This window comes from Rhinopithecus bieti, unplaced genomic scaffold (assembly GCF_001698545.2).
Source record: "Rhinopithecus bieti isolate Rb0 unplaced genomic scaffold, ASM169854v2 scaffold_19114, whole genome shotgun sequence".
Lineage (NCBI taxonomy): Eukaryota > Metazoa > Chordata > Mammalia > Primates > Cercopithecidae > Rhinopithecus > Rhinopithecus bieti.
Window position 1 is genome coordinate 269,618 of NW_016809444.1, and position 18,157 is coordinate 287,774.

General features: G+C 46.2%; 2 protein-coding genes across 5 annotated transcripts in view; one reads left to right on the plus strand and one right to left on the minus strand.

Moving 5' to 3' along the window:
• The first annotated feature begins 19 nt into the window (after positions 1-19).
• Positions 20-4,428, plus strand: RASL11B (RAS like family 11 member B). The gene is made up of 4 exons (XM_017889339.1): positions 20-282; positions 898-954; positions 2,093-2,169; positions 2,942-4,428. Exons 1-4 carry the CDS (start codon positions 141-143, stop codon positions 3,410-3,412), a joined length of 747 nt encoding a protein of 248 aa, XP_017744828.1. The 5' UTR covers positions 20-140; the 3' UTR covers positions 3,413-4,428.
• A 5,711-nt stretch (positions 4,429-10,139) lies between these two features.
• Positions 10,140-18,157, minus strand: part of SCFD2 (sec1 family domain containing 2) — a 270,684-nt gene continuing 262,666 nt past the window's right edge. For all 4 annotated transcript variants that reach the window (XM_017889333.1, XM_017889336.1, XM_017889338.1 and 1 more), the window contains one exon: positions 10,140-11,565. In XM_017889333.1, coding sequence (XP_017744822.1) covers positions 11,473-11,565 — 93 coding nt within the window. In that variant the 3' untranslated portion in view covers positions 10,140-11,472. The remainder of the gene's footprint in view (positions 11,566-18,157) is intronic.

Consider the following 18,157-nt stretch of genomic DNA (forward strand, 5'->3'; position numbering starts at 1 on the left):
CTTTCTCTCTATATATATATATATATTTTTTTTTTTTAACCGCGGAGCCCCGCATTCAGGTCCTCCCGCCGCCTCCCGTGCAGCGCTAGCCTTCTCCAGTTCCTCAGTCCCCTCCCGCGCGGTGCGCCGCAGCCGAGGCGATGCGCCTCATTCAGAACATGTGCACCATAGCCGAGTACCCAGCGCAGGGCAGCGCAGCGGCCTCCGACTGCTGCGCGGGCGCCGCCGGCCGCCGCCTGGTCAAGATCGCAGTGGTGGGCGCCAGCGGCGTGGGCAAGACCGGTGAGTCCTCGCGCTTAACCCTGGGGCTGGTCGTGGGCGACCCCTGACGGGAGCTGAGGCTGAGCGAGGCGTGGGGAGCGGTGGGAGCTGCAGTCCGACCGCTCGCCGTCCCCTGCAGGGAGCCGCTGCCCCTTGAGAGTGGGCTTAGCCGTTGTCGACGCCACCCGCCTGCTTCCACAGAGGAGGGAAACAGGGATCAAGAATGGCCAGGAGGCTTTCTGGGGACCACCGGCACCGCCGCCATCAGAACTTTGGGGTGTTTTAGTCTCTGGCAATGCCTGGCACAGAAAGGGGAGTTAGTGAAGCTAGCACCCCTGGGAGACCTTGAAAGTTAGGAAGACGTGGGTCTACTGGAAGGCTTAGGTGTGGCTCAGCCGGGCTCAGAGAAGGGGGTGGGCCCAGTGAGCCTTCCAGCTGCACAGAGACATAATTCACGATGCCTTCTACCCCCCTTCTTTTTGTCTGGAAGAGGGGTCAAGGAGCTACAGGGTAGGAATTTCACTTGTGGCCATCTATGGCTTTCTTTGGGAGAGCTGTTTTCCAGGCTGGGGGTGGGGTGGAGAACAATCTAACTTCCAAGGTTAACACTTTGACTTTCTTTTTTGTGACCTGCAGCACTGGTGGTCCGGTTCCTCACCAAGCGATTCATCGGTGACTATGAAAGAAATGCAGGTGAGACAATGCATTTGAGAAAAATTCTGTCCCATTGCAGGAGGACTGTGGTTCCCATTTTCCAGCACTTCCCAGGCAGGTTCTTTCAGTGACAGTCCAAGCCTGAGGATCCTGCCACTTAAAACTTTCCCCAGCCCTCCATGCCCCCCCCCCCACAATAACTACCATCTGGCCTCATTCCATTCCAAGCCCATTCATCATTTTATCAAGTGCCTGAAAGTATTCCCCTTGGTATGTTTTAACTATAGTGACCCCAGTTGGAAGCACCCTTTGTAGTCAAGAACCTCTCCCTTCAAAACACTCCGGCAAAAGTCGTAAAAAAAAAAAAAGATGGTCAGCTCCTTCCCCCACCCCTCTCCTTCTCTGCTGGCTGCCTTTCAGAGGTGACCTTTTAAAGCAAAGGCCAAAGGAGAGCAGTTGTAAACCTAAAGTTCTTCCTTCTTAACAAAGACAAACAACTGGATGGTAGAATTTTAGGAGGAGAATTCCTGAATAAATGAGAGGACACATTTTTCAATCCCTATGATTAAGAATAGCCACTGGGGAGGCTTAAGAGCTTTCTACCTATGCTCTGTTAGCAAATTGCTTAAATCTGTAGACCATATGAGTACATATAGGGGATTATTTGAAACGAGCTGTATAAGCTATCCCAAGATAAGACGTGGCAGCCTTCTGCTTTGATGTAGAGTTATCATTATGTCACATTTTTATTCCAACTGATAACATTGGCTGTGTGTTTACTAACAGTATTTGTCTAGCAAGCCATTCTATCTAACGGCCAAAATACAAAGTTACAGTCAAAGAATGATCAAGTACTCAAGAAAACAGAAACCTCACATAGGCTGACCAAGATAATTTGCATCAAGGGAGTATTCTAAAACTGGAAACTTTGTTTAAAATTAGATAAATACATTTTCAAAAACTTGCAAACTTTGCCCTGGTTTTAATAAATCTAACATAAGGTTAACATTGGTGTTTTTTTTTTTTTTAATCTGAAGTAAGCCCACTAAATAGAAATAAACTATAGCTTTTTTGTGTGCATTTGTGCATTGTGCATTTTTTTTTTCTAGCTTAAAACTCAATGTTTTAAAAGTTGTACAAGAAGGAAGAACATAATCTTTTTTATTTGCCTTCATAGGTAATCTGTATACTAGACAAGTTCAGATAGAAGGTGAAACCCTGGCTATTCAGGTTCAAGACACTCCAGGTATTCAGGTGAGAAGCTCTAAGACTCTGGGTGAAAGAGGAGCCTACTTGGCTGTGGAATCATTCACTTCTTCTCAAGTCCTTTATGCTGCAGGAGCAGAGAAATTTGCAGAGTCACATGTAGACTTACATATTGTCTGACAGCTCAATTGTATCTGGCTGTTGGTCAGTCTTAGCATGGTTTAGTTTGGGAGATTTGGCTAAGGGGCAGTAGAAGGATTCAACACAGCCGGAAAGCCCAAACCAAATGCAGTAGGAATTGGTGTTTTCCTTGCTACGGTTAAAAAGTCCAGTTTTAATATATGTGTCTTTGGCATGAAAAACCAAGCTTCTGGGTATAGTCTGCAAATACTTGGAATCTCTTTTGTACTGTGGAAAGTTGCTCTATAGACAAAAGCGCCATGCTAGGGTTTTTTTCCCCCGCCTCCTGAACTGGGCAGTTATCCAGGTTTAAATGCTTCCAGCTCCTATCTTTACTTCGCCAGACTTACTGTCTAGCCAGTTAATTTCCCATTTTGTGCAACTACAAAGTCTCTCTGCATGGAGTTCTCTGCAGGTCAATTTTCCACTGGAGTGTGGTGAGCTGCACTGTTATTTATTCCAACTCTGTGCAGCTGGATCAACATATTGTCAAGAAAGCTGAAGTGTGTGGGATATAACTTGTTTATGGCCCGCAACCTGGCATTACTATCAAGGGCTCTTTTGAATTTGAAATCTACCCAAGCCCAGGCTCTTTGCACCACTGACCAGCATTCACCTTGCCGTCACCCCACTCTTTCAGGTCCATGAGAACAGCCTGAGCTGCAGTGAACAGCTGAATAGGTGCATTCGCTGGGCAGATGCTGTGGTGATAGTTTTCTCCATCACTGACTACAAGAGCTATGAACTCATCAGCCAGCTTCACCAGCACGTGCAGCAGCTACACCTGGGCACCCGGCTGCCTGTGGTGGTCGTGGCCAACAAAGCTGACCTGTTGCACATCAAACAGGTTGACCCTCAGCTTGGACTGCAGCTGGCCAGCATGCTAGGCTGCTCGTTCTATGAAGTGTCTGTCAGTGAAAATTATAATGACGTCTACAGCGCCTTCCATGTTCTCTGTAAAGAGGTCAGTCACAAACAGCAGCCTAGCAGCACACCTGAGAAGCGAAGAACCTCCCTCATTCCCAGGCCCAAGTCCCCCAACATGCAGGACCTGAAGAGGAGGTTTAAGCAAGCTCTCTCTGCCAAAGTGAGGACTGTCACCTCTGTCTGAAGCAGGAGGAGCACTCAAGGGGCTTTGGTCTTCCCAGGAAGAGGGCCTGAGTGCAGGAGTGTTGAAGGCTGGCAGTGGTTCCTGGTTCCAGAAAGGGCTGGAGCAGAAGGGCCAAGAAGGCCTATGGGACTGCTACAGAAAAGCAAGTGTTGTTCTGGGCAGGGGACAGGATTGATGAGGCTTGAAAGAGCCCACTGAGCCACTCTCTGAATATGTGAAATGTACTCTGTGTCTTTTCCTTTAGAGTGGGGAGGGGGCATAATCGTTTTGGTTTCTGCATTTAGCTACCTTGTAAATGGTGGTCCGTTGCAGTTCCACGAAATGTATTGTTGTGATTAACAGTGGGAATGACAGAACAGATTAAGCATTGATAGGCTTTCTTTTCTCCCCCGTTTTCTTTTTCCTTCTTTCTTTCGTCTTTTTTTCCCCCAAGAGGAAGAATTGCTTTTCTCTTATCAGTATGATTTGTAACTCTGGAACACTATTCTTACAGAATGTCTTTCTAACCTGAAGGATACCCAGATTTCTTTCTTTATGAACAAGATGGAAAATCCCCTACCCCTGAAAAATGGATTGAGTTTATGGGCCAGAATATTCTGTATAGCAGACATCGGTAAGCTCGCTCGGTTTGCAGGAAGGCGCTGGTTCCCCCTCACAGGATGTGCATGCTCAGTGGGGTGTGTGTTGAGGAGTCGTGAACTTCACACTCTTCAGCCCCAGACTTTGCCTGTATAGTTTTTTGTTTTTGTTTTTAACTGTTCCATCAGGAAAAACAATGTGTCAGTTGATTTTGGTGTGACTTGTGGAAATGGTTCATGGCAATGGCATTGGAGTGCGTCGGAGGCCTGGCCGAGTCGTGCCTAAGGGTGGCTGAAATACGAAAACACTTTTTACAGCAAGTGAACAGGGGCTACCTGCCAAATCCCCTCTACAGATGCACTTTAAAAAGCCACTCATGCTTTGGCTTAAACTGTAATTAATTTATTTTATGTACAATAAATCTCATTTGAAAAAGAGCAGACGTCTAAGTTGGTCTCTATTGAAACGTTAACTTTCTGCCCTTTAGACAAAGTATGACCTGGTATCCTGTGATTATTGGGCACATTGAATCTGGCATTGTGCCTTTCAGGGGTTATCTCTCAAGGATTACAGCAATCCAAGGAGGTACATGCTAGTGTTATCCCCATAACACAGATGAGGAAACAGGCTTATAGAACAAGATCAGTAACCTGTCAAAGGCCACAGCCTGTAGCATTGTAAATTGTAATTTGCTGCTTTATATTCAAGACTAGCTTATCTCCTATTCACTAACTTCATGTCTTAGGTATACCTAAGGCAGATGTCTGGCTCCACATATTCAGCACAGCCTCAAGGGTATTCTTTCTTGGACACTAAGATGACTGCTTCTTTCCACATGCTTTGTTTGGCAGACCTCTTCTTTGGGTATGCTGCTTTCAGGAGATTCACTTTGTTCTCACTGTAGAAGCTTGCAGTCATTGATCTGGGGCTGTGAAATCAGGAGCCAGTCCCATGGACCTTTGCCACACCTGTCTCACTAAAGGTGCCAGCTCTCTCGTCTGTGCCACTTGGGCCTAGAAGATCTTTCCTGCAAGCTAAGTGAGCCACCATCTATAGGGACAAATCATCACAGCTGACATTTCTTTGAGTAGTGCTTTCACATACCTGATCTCATTTAAGGCCCAGGAGAACCCAGGAGAACCCAGGAGAATACTGTGGGGTATTGACACCATTTTACAGATGCAGAAGACAGGCTCTAAGTTTTGGATGATGGCTTCAGATTCACACAAAGGAGCTGAATCAATGCCACCTCACTGTATTTCCTGTTCTTAGTCTTTTGGAGGATTTCATAGCTAAGACACTCCTGCATGCATGGGGCGATGGGGCTACAGTGAATAGCAGTTGAGGGGCTACTGTGGGGTGGTGCCAGGATTTCCAGTCAGTGTTCCCACAGGGTACAGATCCTGATGGCTGACAGGGTTTCCAGGGATGCCTCAAACCTTCCTAATATACAAGGTACCTTTCTATGCTTCCAGCCTAACCTCATCTCCGAGAAGAGTGCGTGTGTTATCGGTGGGCAGGGAAATGGTGCTAACATGGAACTGAAAACATCTCAGTTCAAGGGCAGTGACAAGTATCTCCAACTGGATTCTATTCACTTTTATTTCTATTCAGCCTATGTGGTTGTGTTAACAATGTCCAGTGAGCAAGAGGTTGATCTTTATATAATTACTAAATGTCCCTTCCCCACATTCTGGAATTAAGAGTTTTCCTGCAGGTGGCTTTATGCTCCCTAGGGTGCTGAGCAGTGCTGCATTTTAGTGATCACTGCCGCGCCACCGCCCCCTTTCCTTCCCACCAACTTACAGGCTGCAGGGCTCTGGCAGGCCTTGTCTGCTCCCTTGCTGAGCTGTGAGCTCTGCCTTCTCCCTTCCTGGCCCCCCAGTTAGCGATTGCCCTTTACTTCCTCACCCCTGCACTGGACTCAGTCTCTCCTACTGCACCTTAGACAGGCTGGAAGGGAGCTCAGAGCTCTGGTGCACCCAGAGGGAAAAAGTGGCTTGTGTAAGGGCACTCTAGGAGAGAGAGGGCAGGGAAAGAGACAGAGACAGATAGAGACACACACAGAGGGACAGAGACAGAGTCGCAGCTGGAGACCACCCAAGTCCCCATTCTGTCCACTCTCTCAGGCAGATTTGTCTATTTATAGTTCTGGAACACATTTTTCTCTCTTCTAATAAGTCTAGATTTATGTTTTATTACTTTTGCTCATCTCTTTCCTTGTTGGTTAACTCTTCACTTAATCCCTGTTTTTGTTTTGTTTTGTTTTAAAATTTATGATCTACCACCACCTGGCCCTGAGAAACGACCCTCTCCATCTAGACAGGGGAATACCTCCTTTGCCATCTGGGAAGGGGAAGGCAGGGATGTGTATGTGTTTGGGGTACAGGGGAGCAGAGAAAGGGAAGGAGTTAGAATTTACTGAATATTTACAACACACCAGATTCTACGTTACCCCCGTTAAGCTTTTGAAAAATCCTATAAGGAAGGGTAGTAATATCACTTCTATTTTAAAGATAAACTGAGGCACAGACAGATGAAATTTACCTTAGGGCCACATCGGTTATAACAATTATTGTTTCTATTTATGGAAAACCTGTGTGCCAGGCCCCACAGGAGGGTTTTTGAAATAACTGATGTTTGCTGTGGTATCTCGACAATGCATCTTTAGTCTCCTCTTCAGCAAAGCAAAAGGGAGGCTGAGAATTAAGTGGCTGGCCCAGGCCTTAGGTGGCCTCCAGGACTCCACCCCAGGTCCATCTGATGCCACTGCCTAAGCCCTGGGCTGATGGCTCAGCAGAGCCCCACCTAGGAGCCCTCCTCTTCCCTCCCCTGGCCGGGTCTCCTGTCCTGCTGTTCTCGTCTCCCACTTGCTGCTGTAGGCTCCTGGATCCTGCCGGGCTCCAGGCCCCCCTGGCTGCCACACCACATCTGCTGTTGCCATCAGCCAGCTGCTTACTGGCCTCCAGCCCTGCTCAGTCATAAAGACGTCCAGGCTGGGAGCGGGAGGGGCGTGCAGTCCGGCTGTCTCAGAACCGAATCCACTTCTGTCATGATGTCTGGCTTTTGAGTTTCCTCCCTTGCCTCAAATCAAAAACATTCACAACACTCTGCAGCCTGCCTGGCGCTGCGTGGTGTGCAGAGAGGGCTCAACCCTCAAAGTCTTCCTGGCTGCTCCCGTCTCCAGCACTCATCAGGCGCCGCAGATCCGAGTTTGCCTGCCCAGCCAGCTCCTAACCCCAGGTTTAGGAGCCATGGGTGTATTTATGGTGAGCCCCTCGCTTTGGTGAAAAATGAGATTTTGACATTCATCTTACACTCCAAGAGGGAGAAAACAAATGTGTTTTCTAGGCAAATGAACAAGTTTATAGGCACATCCCTCAAAAATGAGCAGCTGATAATCTCTGGTGCTACCTCTGCACCCAAGGGAAATGAGCACTGTCCAGTCGTCTCTGTGGATAACTCATGACAGGTCCCTTGGGGAGTGGCCCAGGATGAATTAGAGAGCTTGTCTGGTTATAATAACCAGGAAAACTGGTGTTGCACATATTCCCTTTCAAGTCTAAAGAGAGATGGTTCCAGAAAGTTCTTACTACCTTCATTACTCTCCTGAATTTGCAACGAAAACAGGATTAGGGTTATTACTGACTGTGGCAAGATCCCAGCCACCACCCTCCAAGCTTTCCTTTCAAATAGTTTGCAAACCCTCCATCATCTGGTTTTGTCTTTTTAAATTCCTTTTAAGACAGAGATGGAGTCTCTTGATGTTTGTTGGGCTAGACAGCAGACATTTGTAATACTGGATTATTTGTTGTTGAGATCCTGTTTCTGGTAACCAGGGTAAGATAAATAATAGTGGTCTTGTGGGGAGTTTGATGGAATTCTTTGTTATTGGGATCCCATTGTAATGGAGGGGTGGCATAAACAGAGCCATCTGCATAGGCCCCGGCTCACTGGGGACAACTCTTGGCTGATGCAGCCTGGAGTGCTTCCAACCATTTGGCCGTGCCTGCCATGTCTGCTCTGAGGTAGACTCCAGAAGAGGGTTTACAAAGGCAGAAGTCAATTGCTACAAAGTATTTACACTTCTATCAATTGTGTTTATAAGGAGTGTGGCCAGTGAGGTCGCTGGCAGAAGGTTTGGATTTGTAAGTGCTTGTTTAGGTGATAAACACTCAGACCCAGGCCCCAGACAGGGGAAACCAGCCTTACCACTCCTGTCAGCCTTTTAAGTCACCTTCAGGTGGCTGACAGCTGCTGGATCCCTTTAGAATGGATACATTTGGAGAGGTTGAAATGGGAAATTGGCTAGCATTAGTGATGGAGAAAGTTCTACCAGAGATATATGGCCTTGTATGAGCAATAATCAGACATTTATTACTGATAAACGCTTATGTGCTCTGCATGAATATGCATTACACGTATTCACTCTTTTAATTCTTCCCCAACCCAATGTTGCGGGTCCTATTGTTATACAACTGCATGGTCAGCGAAGACCAGGAGAGGTGGACTACGATGTGGAAGAGGTGGGACTGGAATCCAGCCATTGGATTGGGCTCTTGACCTCTGGGCTATGCTATCCTGGACCAAGCTGTTATTCTTCCTCCACTTTCTCATCTCCTTGTAGACCCCATGAGTGCCTCCAAATTTCCTCTTCATTACTGTTATTCTCCTGTTGATGTTTTATTGTTTTGAGAGGTAACTTCCTTGGCGTCCTCAGTGTGAAAACCCACATTCCTTGAAATTCAAGGATGGCCATTGTGTTAGGGATGGCTCCACAGCAACCCCCCCCCATGAGGCAGGTGCCACAATTACCATTTCTTACAGACGCGGACACTGAGGCTTGGAGAGATCCACAGTGCTTGGCGTGGCGGAACTGGGACTTAGGCCCAGGGAAGCCTTCAGAGCCCTTTTCTGCCAGCTGCTCCTTTGGGGTTGGAGGGTGTGACTTGCTTCTCCTCCAGCCCCTCCCATGCTGGGAAGTGTGCCCAAGAGCCCAGCAGCAGCACGGAGGTTCTGGGAGGTTCTGCCATGGCGACAATTCTCTTTCCCCAAACCCCCCTCTTTTTCCTTATTTGTTGGAGGCCCTTTGCAGGATTTATACCAAATGTCTATTGTTTTCCTGCTTTTTAATCAAGGAGCAGTGAACATCCTGTGCCTCCTGCTTCATCTTCACTCAAACTCTGGTTACCAAGAAATTCTTCCAGCTTACCTTTCCTCCAAAGCCTTCCACCACCTGACTGCATGCCTGGCTTAGCTCCTCAAGCCAGCCTCCGGAGAAGTAAAAGATGACCATAAGCCAAACTCTGACACTTCTCCCACCACTCACAGACTGCCCCTGACCACACTAATTACAGTATGGGGAGCATTTTCAAGACATAAGAACTGCTGAGTAACATTTATAATCAATACCTTCCTCCTTTTATCATTTCAGATTAGAAGTTTTTGAATTTTTTTTTTTTTTGAAATGGAGTTTCACTCTTGTTCCACAGGCTGGAGTGCAGTGGTGTGATCTCGGCTCACCGCAACCTGTGCCTCCCAGGTTCAAGCAATTCTCTTGCTTCAGCCTCCCTACCTGGGATTACAGGCATGCGCTACCACACTTGGCTAATTTTGTAATTTTTTAAGTAGAGACGGGGTTTTTCCATGTTGGTCAGGCTGGTCTAGAACTACCGACTTCAGGTGATCCACCTGCCTCAGCCTCCCAAAGTTGAATATTTTTTAAAATAAAAAATTAATTTGTAAAAATACAGTTTTCTGCTATGGCAGATTAAAGTCACAAAAGTAATATACAAATACACGTTTGCTATAAAAAAAATACAAAAGTATACTGAGGGTGAGACTCTCCCTTCTCTTAGCCCTCCCATTCGATATTCCTTCCCAGAAGTAACCATTATATATGTATTTCCAGAAAGTTTCCTTTGCATATAGACATGTGGTTTACAACTCCATCTTCAGTAGATGCTCACGTCAGGCCTGAGCATCAGAGAAGTGCCAGCTACTCATTCTGAGTGCCACAGAGTCAGGGACACATCTTGTTCATTCACCACAGTGGCCCAGAACCTAGCACTGTGCCTGGAACATGGCAGGTACCCAGTCAATCTTTAGGAATGAATGAAGGGAGTACAGATTTGAGTCACATAACAGGTTACTTTTCATTTTTTTATTTTAGAAAAGTCATCTCTGCTTTAACATTTCTTAGGGATGGTTACCATTTCCTTCCTTATTCAAATTCAATACTTTAAGATTAGTAGAATGAAAAAGGCACCTGAGGTCTCCTCTATTTCATGAAAGAATTGATATTATGTGGAAAACATACTTGGGCAAGAAAAAGAGTGTCTGTGTCTACAAAACCCTGCTTTGGTTACATCTTAAAATAATCTCCAACTTGACGTTTCTTTCAAAATGACAGCGTTTCGTAGAGAACTAAAATCAGAGACATGTGAGTGTTTTGGTGTACATGTTATTTTCTTCACCTGTTTAATCCACAATAAAAACCTTTTCAGTTTTATCTGTTTATTACCAACATGGATGCCAGAAACCTCCATCAACCATACACCTACAAACATGTGGGTTGCAAGTGGTTCATTTTTGCCCTGGAGTTCTTACAAAATTTCACTAGGTGGGTCTAGGTTTTTTTGCTAATGGTCAGATGGAAAACTTACACTTATAGAAAAGAAAGCTTTATATTTCAATCAAAACTCATACCCACAAAGTCCACAGGGGTTGCTGTTACAATTTAGACTCCCTGGGACCAGATATCTCGTATTGGGGTCTTTCTTTGGAGGGGAGGAAAACTTTTATATGCAGATAACTCTCCAATCAACCACCTTCCCACTACAGTTCAAGTAGCCTGGCAGACCTGCCCAGTGGGCCAGCTAGAACAATGCAGTTCTTTGTTATGGCAGGACGATTTACAATACATGCAGGCTACCAGCACTGCCCTAGACACTACCCCTCCCTTCTTTGCCTTTTCAGAAATGTTTCAGAGCAAGAGAGAAACAGAGCCTCAGACCCTATTTGCAATGTTCTCTCCTCAATTATATAATCCTAAGGAACATCAAACTTTCCTCACACTCATAATTCTAAAGCATGTCTAACTTCTTGAGCAACTTCAAATTAAAAGAGTTGTAATCTACCAACACTTGCCAACAGGCTTTTCTTTAGAATTAATGAACTTGCAGGTGGAATCAGGAAGCTCACAGAGGGTTAAGGATAAATGGAAATGATCACTAATTGGACTAGCCAAAAGACAGATTGTCACCTTCAGGAAAATAAGAAAAACTTTTTTTTTTTTTTAAAGAATCACAGCAATTCAAGCAAAGTACCTCACTGCGAAGGTATCAAGACCCTTCAGGCAGAATTCTGTCATGCTCGCAATTAGTGACAGGGATGTTGGTTGTGGAGGAGTATTTGGAGTGGTGGCAGAAAATTGTATCAGCATTTCCAGCATGAGTAGGTCTTATCTTCTTAGCGGATGCTCAGAAGCCAAGGTCTGGATGCAGTCGGTCAGTTGCAAATAACAGCTCAGGAATGTTAAGTGGCTTCAGGAGTCGAGTGGACAGCACGATTACCTAACAACAGGAGAGGGCAAACACACCGCAGGGAATTAAGAGGGCCAATCTCAGGGTACTGGATGATGAGAAATAGAATGCAACAAATGTCTTTGGGGGAGGGTATGAAGTGAAGTTCTATGAAGGAAAGGTAGAAGGCAGCCAGTTCAGTGGTGCTAGTGCCCTGTCTGGAAGGAGGGGGACACAGTCTGGGATTAATGAATTTGTCACCCACATTCAGATGGCCTGTGGGACAGCTGGGCTGTGTCTACTGAACCTTTAGCCAGTGGGGCACTCAGGATGGCTGAGACTGGCACTAGGTACATTTGAGAGGCAGAGACCAGCCACTGCCTTGCTGCTAAATTGGACTGGATCATATTCTCGCTTCGTAATGCAGTAATTTGACCTCAATATCAAGGTTTCTCCCCATTTCAGGGAGCCTTTGCTCCTCCAGGGAGCATGAGAAGGCACATCCAGGAGGTGGATGTTGTTAGTGATGATGGTGATTGTTAGTTTCCTAGTACCACAAACTGGGTGGCTTAAACAATGGAAACTTACTGTCTCACAGTTCTGGAGCCTAGAAGTCCAAGATCACAGTGTTGGCAGGGTTGGCACCTTCCAAGGGCTGCGAGGGAATCTGTTCCACGCCTTTCTCCTAGCTACCTTGCACCTTCACATTGTCTCTCCCTATGCATGTCTGTTGCTGTGTCCAAATTTCCCCTTCTTATATACACACGGTCACACTGGATTAGAGCCCACACTAAAGACCTCATTTTAACTTGATCATCTGCAAAGATCCTATTTCCAAGTGAGGTCATATTCACAGGTACCAGTGGGGAGGTTAGGACTGTAAGATATTTTAAAGGGGACACATTTCAACTCATAACAATGATGATGGTGATGATAATGATAACGAATACTTGTTAATTTTTATGATGTGCCAGGTTCTGAGGATTATCTCATTGAATATCTATTTGATCCTGATATCGAGCTTATGAAATAGGTACATTTATTATCCCTGCTTTGTAGATGAAGAAAATAAAGTACAGAAAGGCTCAGGAACTTGTACAAGGACACACATACAGTCAGTGGCTGAGTCAGGATCCCAGCGCAGACAGGCTGGCCCCAGTGCCCCCGTGCCTCCCTTCCCTGTCATCAAGGGCTCTGGGCCCTTTATTCCCTTACTCCACATGCACCTTTGGGCTCCTCTGGCTTCTTTCATGGTGACCCTTTCTGCTTCCCTCAGTCTGGATTTTATTCCGGGATAGATTTGTCTCTGCAACAGTGGGAGAGCCTGTTTCCTGGGTCTGGGCTGGGGGCATGATGTGCTTTATAAGGGCCTGGTTAGGTTTTGCACAAGCAGTATTGTATGCACCCTAGAAGAAGAGGTGACTATGGGAAAAGCTATCCTGGAGCCTGAAGTCCACAGCCCACAATCCCTTGGAAGGGGATTCCAAGGCCCACAACATGACTACCTGGCTGCGCTCCTTTGGAGTGGTGCAAGTGGGCCTGCACACTTTACTATCCTCCTTTCCCACTCCCCACATTGTCCCAGGTATAATTAAATTAGTGAATTAACCAATCCATGTCAACGAGCTCATTGGTGGAAAACAAAAAGTCTGTACTCCAATGAAGAGAAAAAGTAGAAGAGGAAGAGAGAAGGAAGTATTTTCTTGTTGTTAAAGAAATAATTTTCAACAAACTTATGAGAAAGTTTTCTGTTTAAAACTTAGTTTTGGAAGCATCTATGTTACTTCTTGAAAGAGGATTATCTTAAAAATATATATATAGTTAATGTCAGCCAAGTCATATTTTTGGCAGAAACAAATTCACTGAAATCTGTGTTTCATGATTTTCCTTGAAAACCACGCAAGGAGCCTTTGAGGACAGTGGGTGAAGATTGGCCTTCTCTATCATCTGCATGCATGGTTTAGACACCATTTGAATGTGTGTCTCCCAAGAGGGTCTCTACTTATTTCAGGTCTTCCTCACCAAACCCAGTAGGTAATTGAGCCTGGCGGCTTCCAGGCGAGTGCCATCAGCAGACCCTGAGTAGATCCCAGCTCCATACTGACCGGCCAGAAGCCCTCCAGAAAGTCACAACTTACAGCCTTGCTTACCTCATCTCTCTCAGAAGGAAAATAACAGTGCCAAGCTTGAAGCAGTATGGCAAGGATTACATAAGATCATGTATGTGGAGCACAGGAAGTGCTCAGCAACTGTGAGCTGCTATTGTACTGTGGTTTTGTGATTCGGTCCTAGATCTCCTTCTGAATCTTATGACAGCTAAGAACTTTCTAGAAAAATATACAGATGTTCATACAAGATTTTGTGTTATAGTTTTAGGGGTGGTTAATGAACTCCTAGGAATTCACAGACCACAATTAAGAAGCCCTTTTTCAAGCTGGGTGCGGTGGCTCATGCCTGTAATCCCAGCACTTTGGGAGGCCGATTTGGGCAGATCACCTGAGGTCAGGAGTTCAAGACCAGCCTGGGCAACATGGTGAAACACCATCTCTACTAAAAATACAAAAATTAGCTGGGCGTGGCGGTGCACGCCTGCAGTCCTAGCTACTTGGTAGGCTGAGGCAGGAAAATTGCTTGAACCCCAGAGGCGGAAGTTGCAGTGAGCCGAGATTGTGCCACTGCACTCCAGCCTAGGTAACAGAGTGAAACTCCGTCTCAAAAAAAAAAAAAAAAAAAAAAGCCCTTCTTCAGAAATCTTTTTAAATGCACACATAAAGACAAACATTGCGCACTCTTTGGAAGTAGGTTCTTCAAAGGTGGTAGAGGCCAGTAGTCGTTCATGCAAAGGGCCCTCTCCTCCTGCTGTGACTTGGCGGTCTCCAGTGCACTGCTAGCCCTTGGGGTCTTTAATTCTAAAGCAAAGATGGTGGATTCCTCTCTGGCTGGGGTGAGGGTGGGCCTGAGGGCTAGAGTACATCTCCATCCCCATGGATGCTAAGTCTTCATGGCAGGTTTGAGGAACTTGGAGTGAAAAGGCTAAAAGTGTTGACTTCCAGAGCAGCAATAACTGAGCCCAAAGAATCTGTCACTCTCGGGTAGTGTGCTGGGCTTCCAGTCATGGCTGACAGAGACCGTGGATTTGGCTACTGCCACTGAGCTGAAACAGTAAGGCCAGTCCTCACATCTGAATAAGCAGGTATTTAACAGTAATCAGTCTATAGCTTTGTGAGGGCTCAGCCAGAGGCTGTCTGGGGTCTGCTCTGTGGAGGGGTGAAAAGAAACAGATGGAAAACAGGGGTTTCTCAAGCAGTAAGTTAGGGGGCCTTCGTGGAGGGGAGACAGCAGGACTGAGGCCAGGAGGCTTTGGGATAGCACAGTGGTTAAGAGCACAGGTTTAGGAGGGTCTTGTCTGCGTTGGACCCTGGCTGGGCCACTTGCCAGATGAATGACCCTGGAGAAGTTGCTTAACCACATGGAGCCTCAATTTCTTCATCTGTAAAGTGGGAATGATACCCACCCCACATGATTATGTGAGGATCAATGTGAACATCTTCTAAAATATCTGACACAATGACAGGCTCCAGAGGGGCTTAGAATGACAGCTGCCATGACTGTCTTTGTCACCATCACTGTCCTCATTATGTGCATCCCCAGCTGCATCCTTCCACCCAGCTCACAGCAGCCATGGGGTGGATGCAGGGGAGTGGAATTGCCAGAGCCAGTGACCCCAAGTGTGAATCTGATCGTATTACTACCAGGCTTAAAATCCCTGCAGCTTCCTCACTGCCCTCTGGTAAGCCCAGCCCTCCCGGAGAGCATCAAAGGGCTTCAGAACCGGCCCTTGCCTCCACACCCCCAAATCAGCCCCACATTCCAGCCTCCCTAACTCCTCGTAGTTTTGCACCTGGCACTTTGGGGATGCTTCTTGGTCCGGGAGAGGAGCTCCCCACTCTGCCCAAAGACCCCTCCTCCATTGTCCTTCAGCAATCAGTTCAGGCATCACTCCCTCCAGAAAGCCTTCCCAGACCACCCCTCCCCAAAGCCTGAGTATGTCCCCTGGCTGTTGGTATCTCACTGTATTCCCTGTCAACTTAACAGAGTCTTTTCATTGTTTCTTAGCACAGTGCCTGATACATAGCAGGTCTTTGATTGAGTCAGTTGGCGCCTGATTGAGTGAACAAAAACCATACAGCAGTGGAGGAGGCAGGGAGTGTAGCCATGATCAGCGGGAAGTTTTCGCTCAGGGCAGCTCTAGTGGAAGATGCTCAGACAGCTCCAGGTAAATGTGCTTCCTCTCCATTCGATAAAAACCTTACTTGTTTCTAATTCCTATTTTGAAGAGCAAGCAGGATCATACTGCTGACATTTCACATACAGCATGAAATAGAAGAGTTGGTGGTCTTTAAGTATGTTTGCATCTTAGGCATCTTTTAGTATTGGCTACTTTTGAGCATTTTCAGAATTTTAAAGCACATTCTACTAGAACATTTCTACATTATTTGGCTAAGATCACCCTAAAATTCTAAAAGTGGGCCCTAAACAGGAACAAAGATGCTCAAAATGAAAAGAAAATAGTCAAAAGAGTTTGAAATTAGCTGATCAGATATGACATGTAATTGTTTTTAAACATAATCATCAACCATGTGATAGTGGACAAGTTAAGCACTAGAGAATTCCTTTCAGAGAACTGGTCTTTTCTCAGGCAGCCAAGGTCACTGAAGAAAATTCCCATGGGTGATGTTCAATCCTTGCCCATCATGTGGCTACTTTTCTCTGCATTTTCTAAAATGCTTCTTTTGATTCTCAGTATTAGAAATCAGAGGTACATAGAACCTAAACCTGGTCTTCCCTGCTTCCTCTCCCTCTCCCCTTTTCAGGGTCCCTGCCATCTCTTCTTCTCCTCCTTCTCCTTCCCCTCCCTCTCTCGCCTCCTGTTTCTTTCTGGGGGTAGTTTTTGTTACTTCTTCTCAACTCAGACCTGACTGTCATTCAGGGCTGAAGAGTCAGCTGACTTTACCCCTGACCCATCAACTCCTAGCCACCCCACTTTCACCTGCTAATAGCCAAGTGGGCTGGCGGCAGTGGCCAGCCTCCTTCTCAAGCCAGAGGTGTCCAGGACGCTCAAGAGCACTCTGCAGTGCTCAGAGCTTGGCCCAGCCACCATACCTGCCCTGCACCATCCACCCACTGGAACACCTCCCACAAAAACAGCCAGTGGGGAGAGAATCTTTGCTGATTAAACATAAATTTCACAGTCAAATATGAGAAACGGGGTTTTTAATGAAAACAAAAAATTGTTTTCGAAGAGCCTGAACGACACTGCAAGCTGCAGGGTAGTTATGACTTAAGTGTCAGCACGTGTTGCTAACTGCAGGCAGTTCTATCAAGGAATGTTTGAAGATCCTGCTCATTCATCAACAAGAAGCCTCTGTGTCAAAGCAGATACTTGACATCAAAAAAATATACCGGCTGACTGTGAGACGGGGTGGAGGACATCAGCCAGGGAACCAAGTCCCTCCAGCAGCTTTCGGCCAGCACTGGCTCTCTACTCCAGCTAGAAGGGGGATGTTCAGTCTTTGTTCTCAGGCCTGCCTTGAACTCCACATGGGCAGTCCAGCCCTTAGGAGTGACCCAGCCCTCTGGGCTTTTTGCTGCTCCAGACCATGGCTATAATTTGTAGGTGCCAGCATCTTCCTGTTCCATTTCTGCTGAACACAGAGGAAGCAGGGAAGTCCAGGATTTACATTCCATATCCCCCTGATTTCTAACACTCAGTATCAAAAGGAGCAAGGGGTACATTTTTTGTCCCCTTTTCTTTTAAATTTGGGAGATTCTTCCCCAAAGTGACCCACATATGCACAGGCACCAACATGCATATTCATTCGATAGGCAGCTTTTGGAGCATATATTGTATTCACGCTGTACAGGCACATGCACACATACCCACTCACACACCTGTGCTAAACCCAGAAGGTTTGTATCATTAAGCCAGTGACACAGTGGATTAGCCTTACTGAAAAACCTGGGAACCATCTGACCTGACTACCACTGCCCCAGAGTCACTGTGCTGTGCTTATAAGGCTCTCAGAAGACCTGAAGTATGAGATTCAGATCTTTTCACTGTTGTCTCCCCGGGGCTTCCCATCAATTTTAAAATAACCTGGAGGCAGGTTTGTGGAGCCAGGATTAGGGATCCTTGAACCTCTTAAGTTGTGTGCAAAACTGTGTGTGAGCATATTTCTGGGTCTACTATTTTTTTAAAAAAATTAGTATGTCTTCACTAAATATTCAACTCTGGGTTGGGCATGGTGGCTAACGCCTGTAATCCCAGCACTTTGGGAGGGCAAGGCGGGCGAATCACTTGAGGTAGGAGTTCAAGACCAGCCTGGCCAACACGGTAAAACCCCGTCTCTACTAAAAATGCAAAAACTTAACCGGAAGTGGTGGTGGGCACCTGTAATCCCAGCTACTCAGGAGGCTGAGGAAGGAGAATCACTTGAACCCAGGAGGTGGAGGTTGCTGTGAGCCGAGATTGTGCTACTGCATTCCAACCTGGGCGACAGGGCGAGACTGTCTCAAAATAAATAAATAAATAAATAAATAAATAAATAAATAAATAAATAAAATATTGAACTCTGTAAATGCA

What these genes read in the sequence shown, in the direction of transcription:
- RASL11B (XM_017889339.1), top strand. Translation starts at nt 141, where the DNA reads ATGCGCCTCATTCAGAACATGTGCACCATAGCCGAGTACCCAGCGCAG. An exon ending in CAGCGGCGTGGGCAAGACCG is followed by an intron (nt 283 to 897) that starts GTGAGTCCTCGC and finishes TGTGACCTGCAG; the next exon opens with CACTGGTGGTCCGGTTCCTC. An exon ending in AAGACACTCCAGGTATTCAG is followed by an intron (nt 2,170 to 2,941) that starts GTGAGAAGCTCT and finishes CCACTCTTTCAG; the next exon opens with GTCCATGAGAACAGCCTGAG.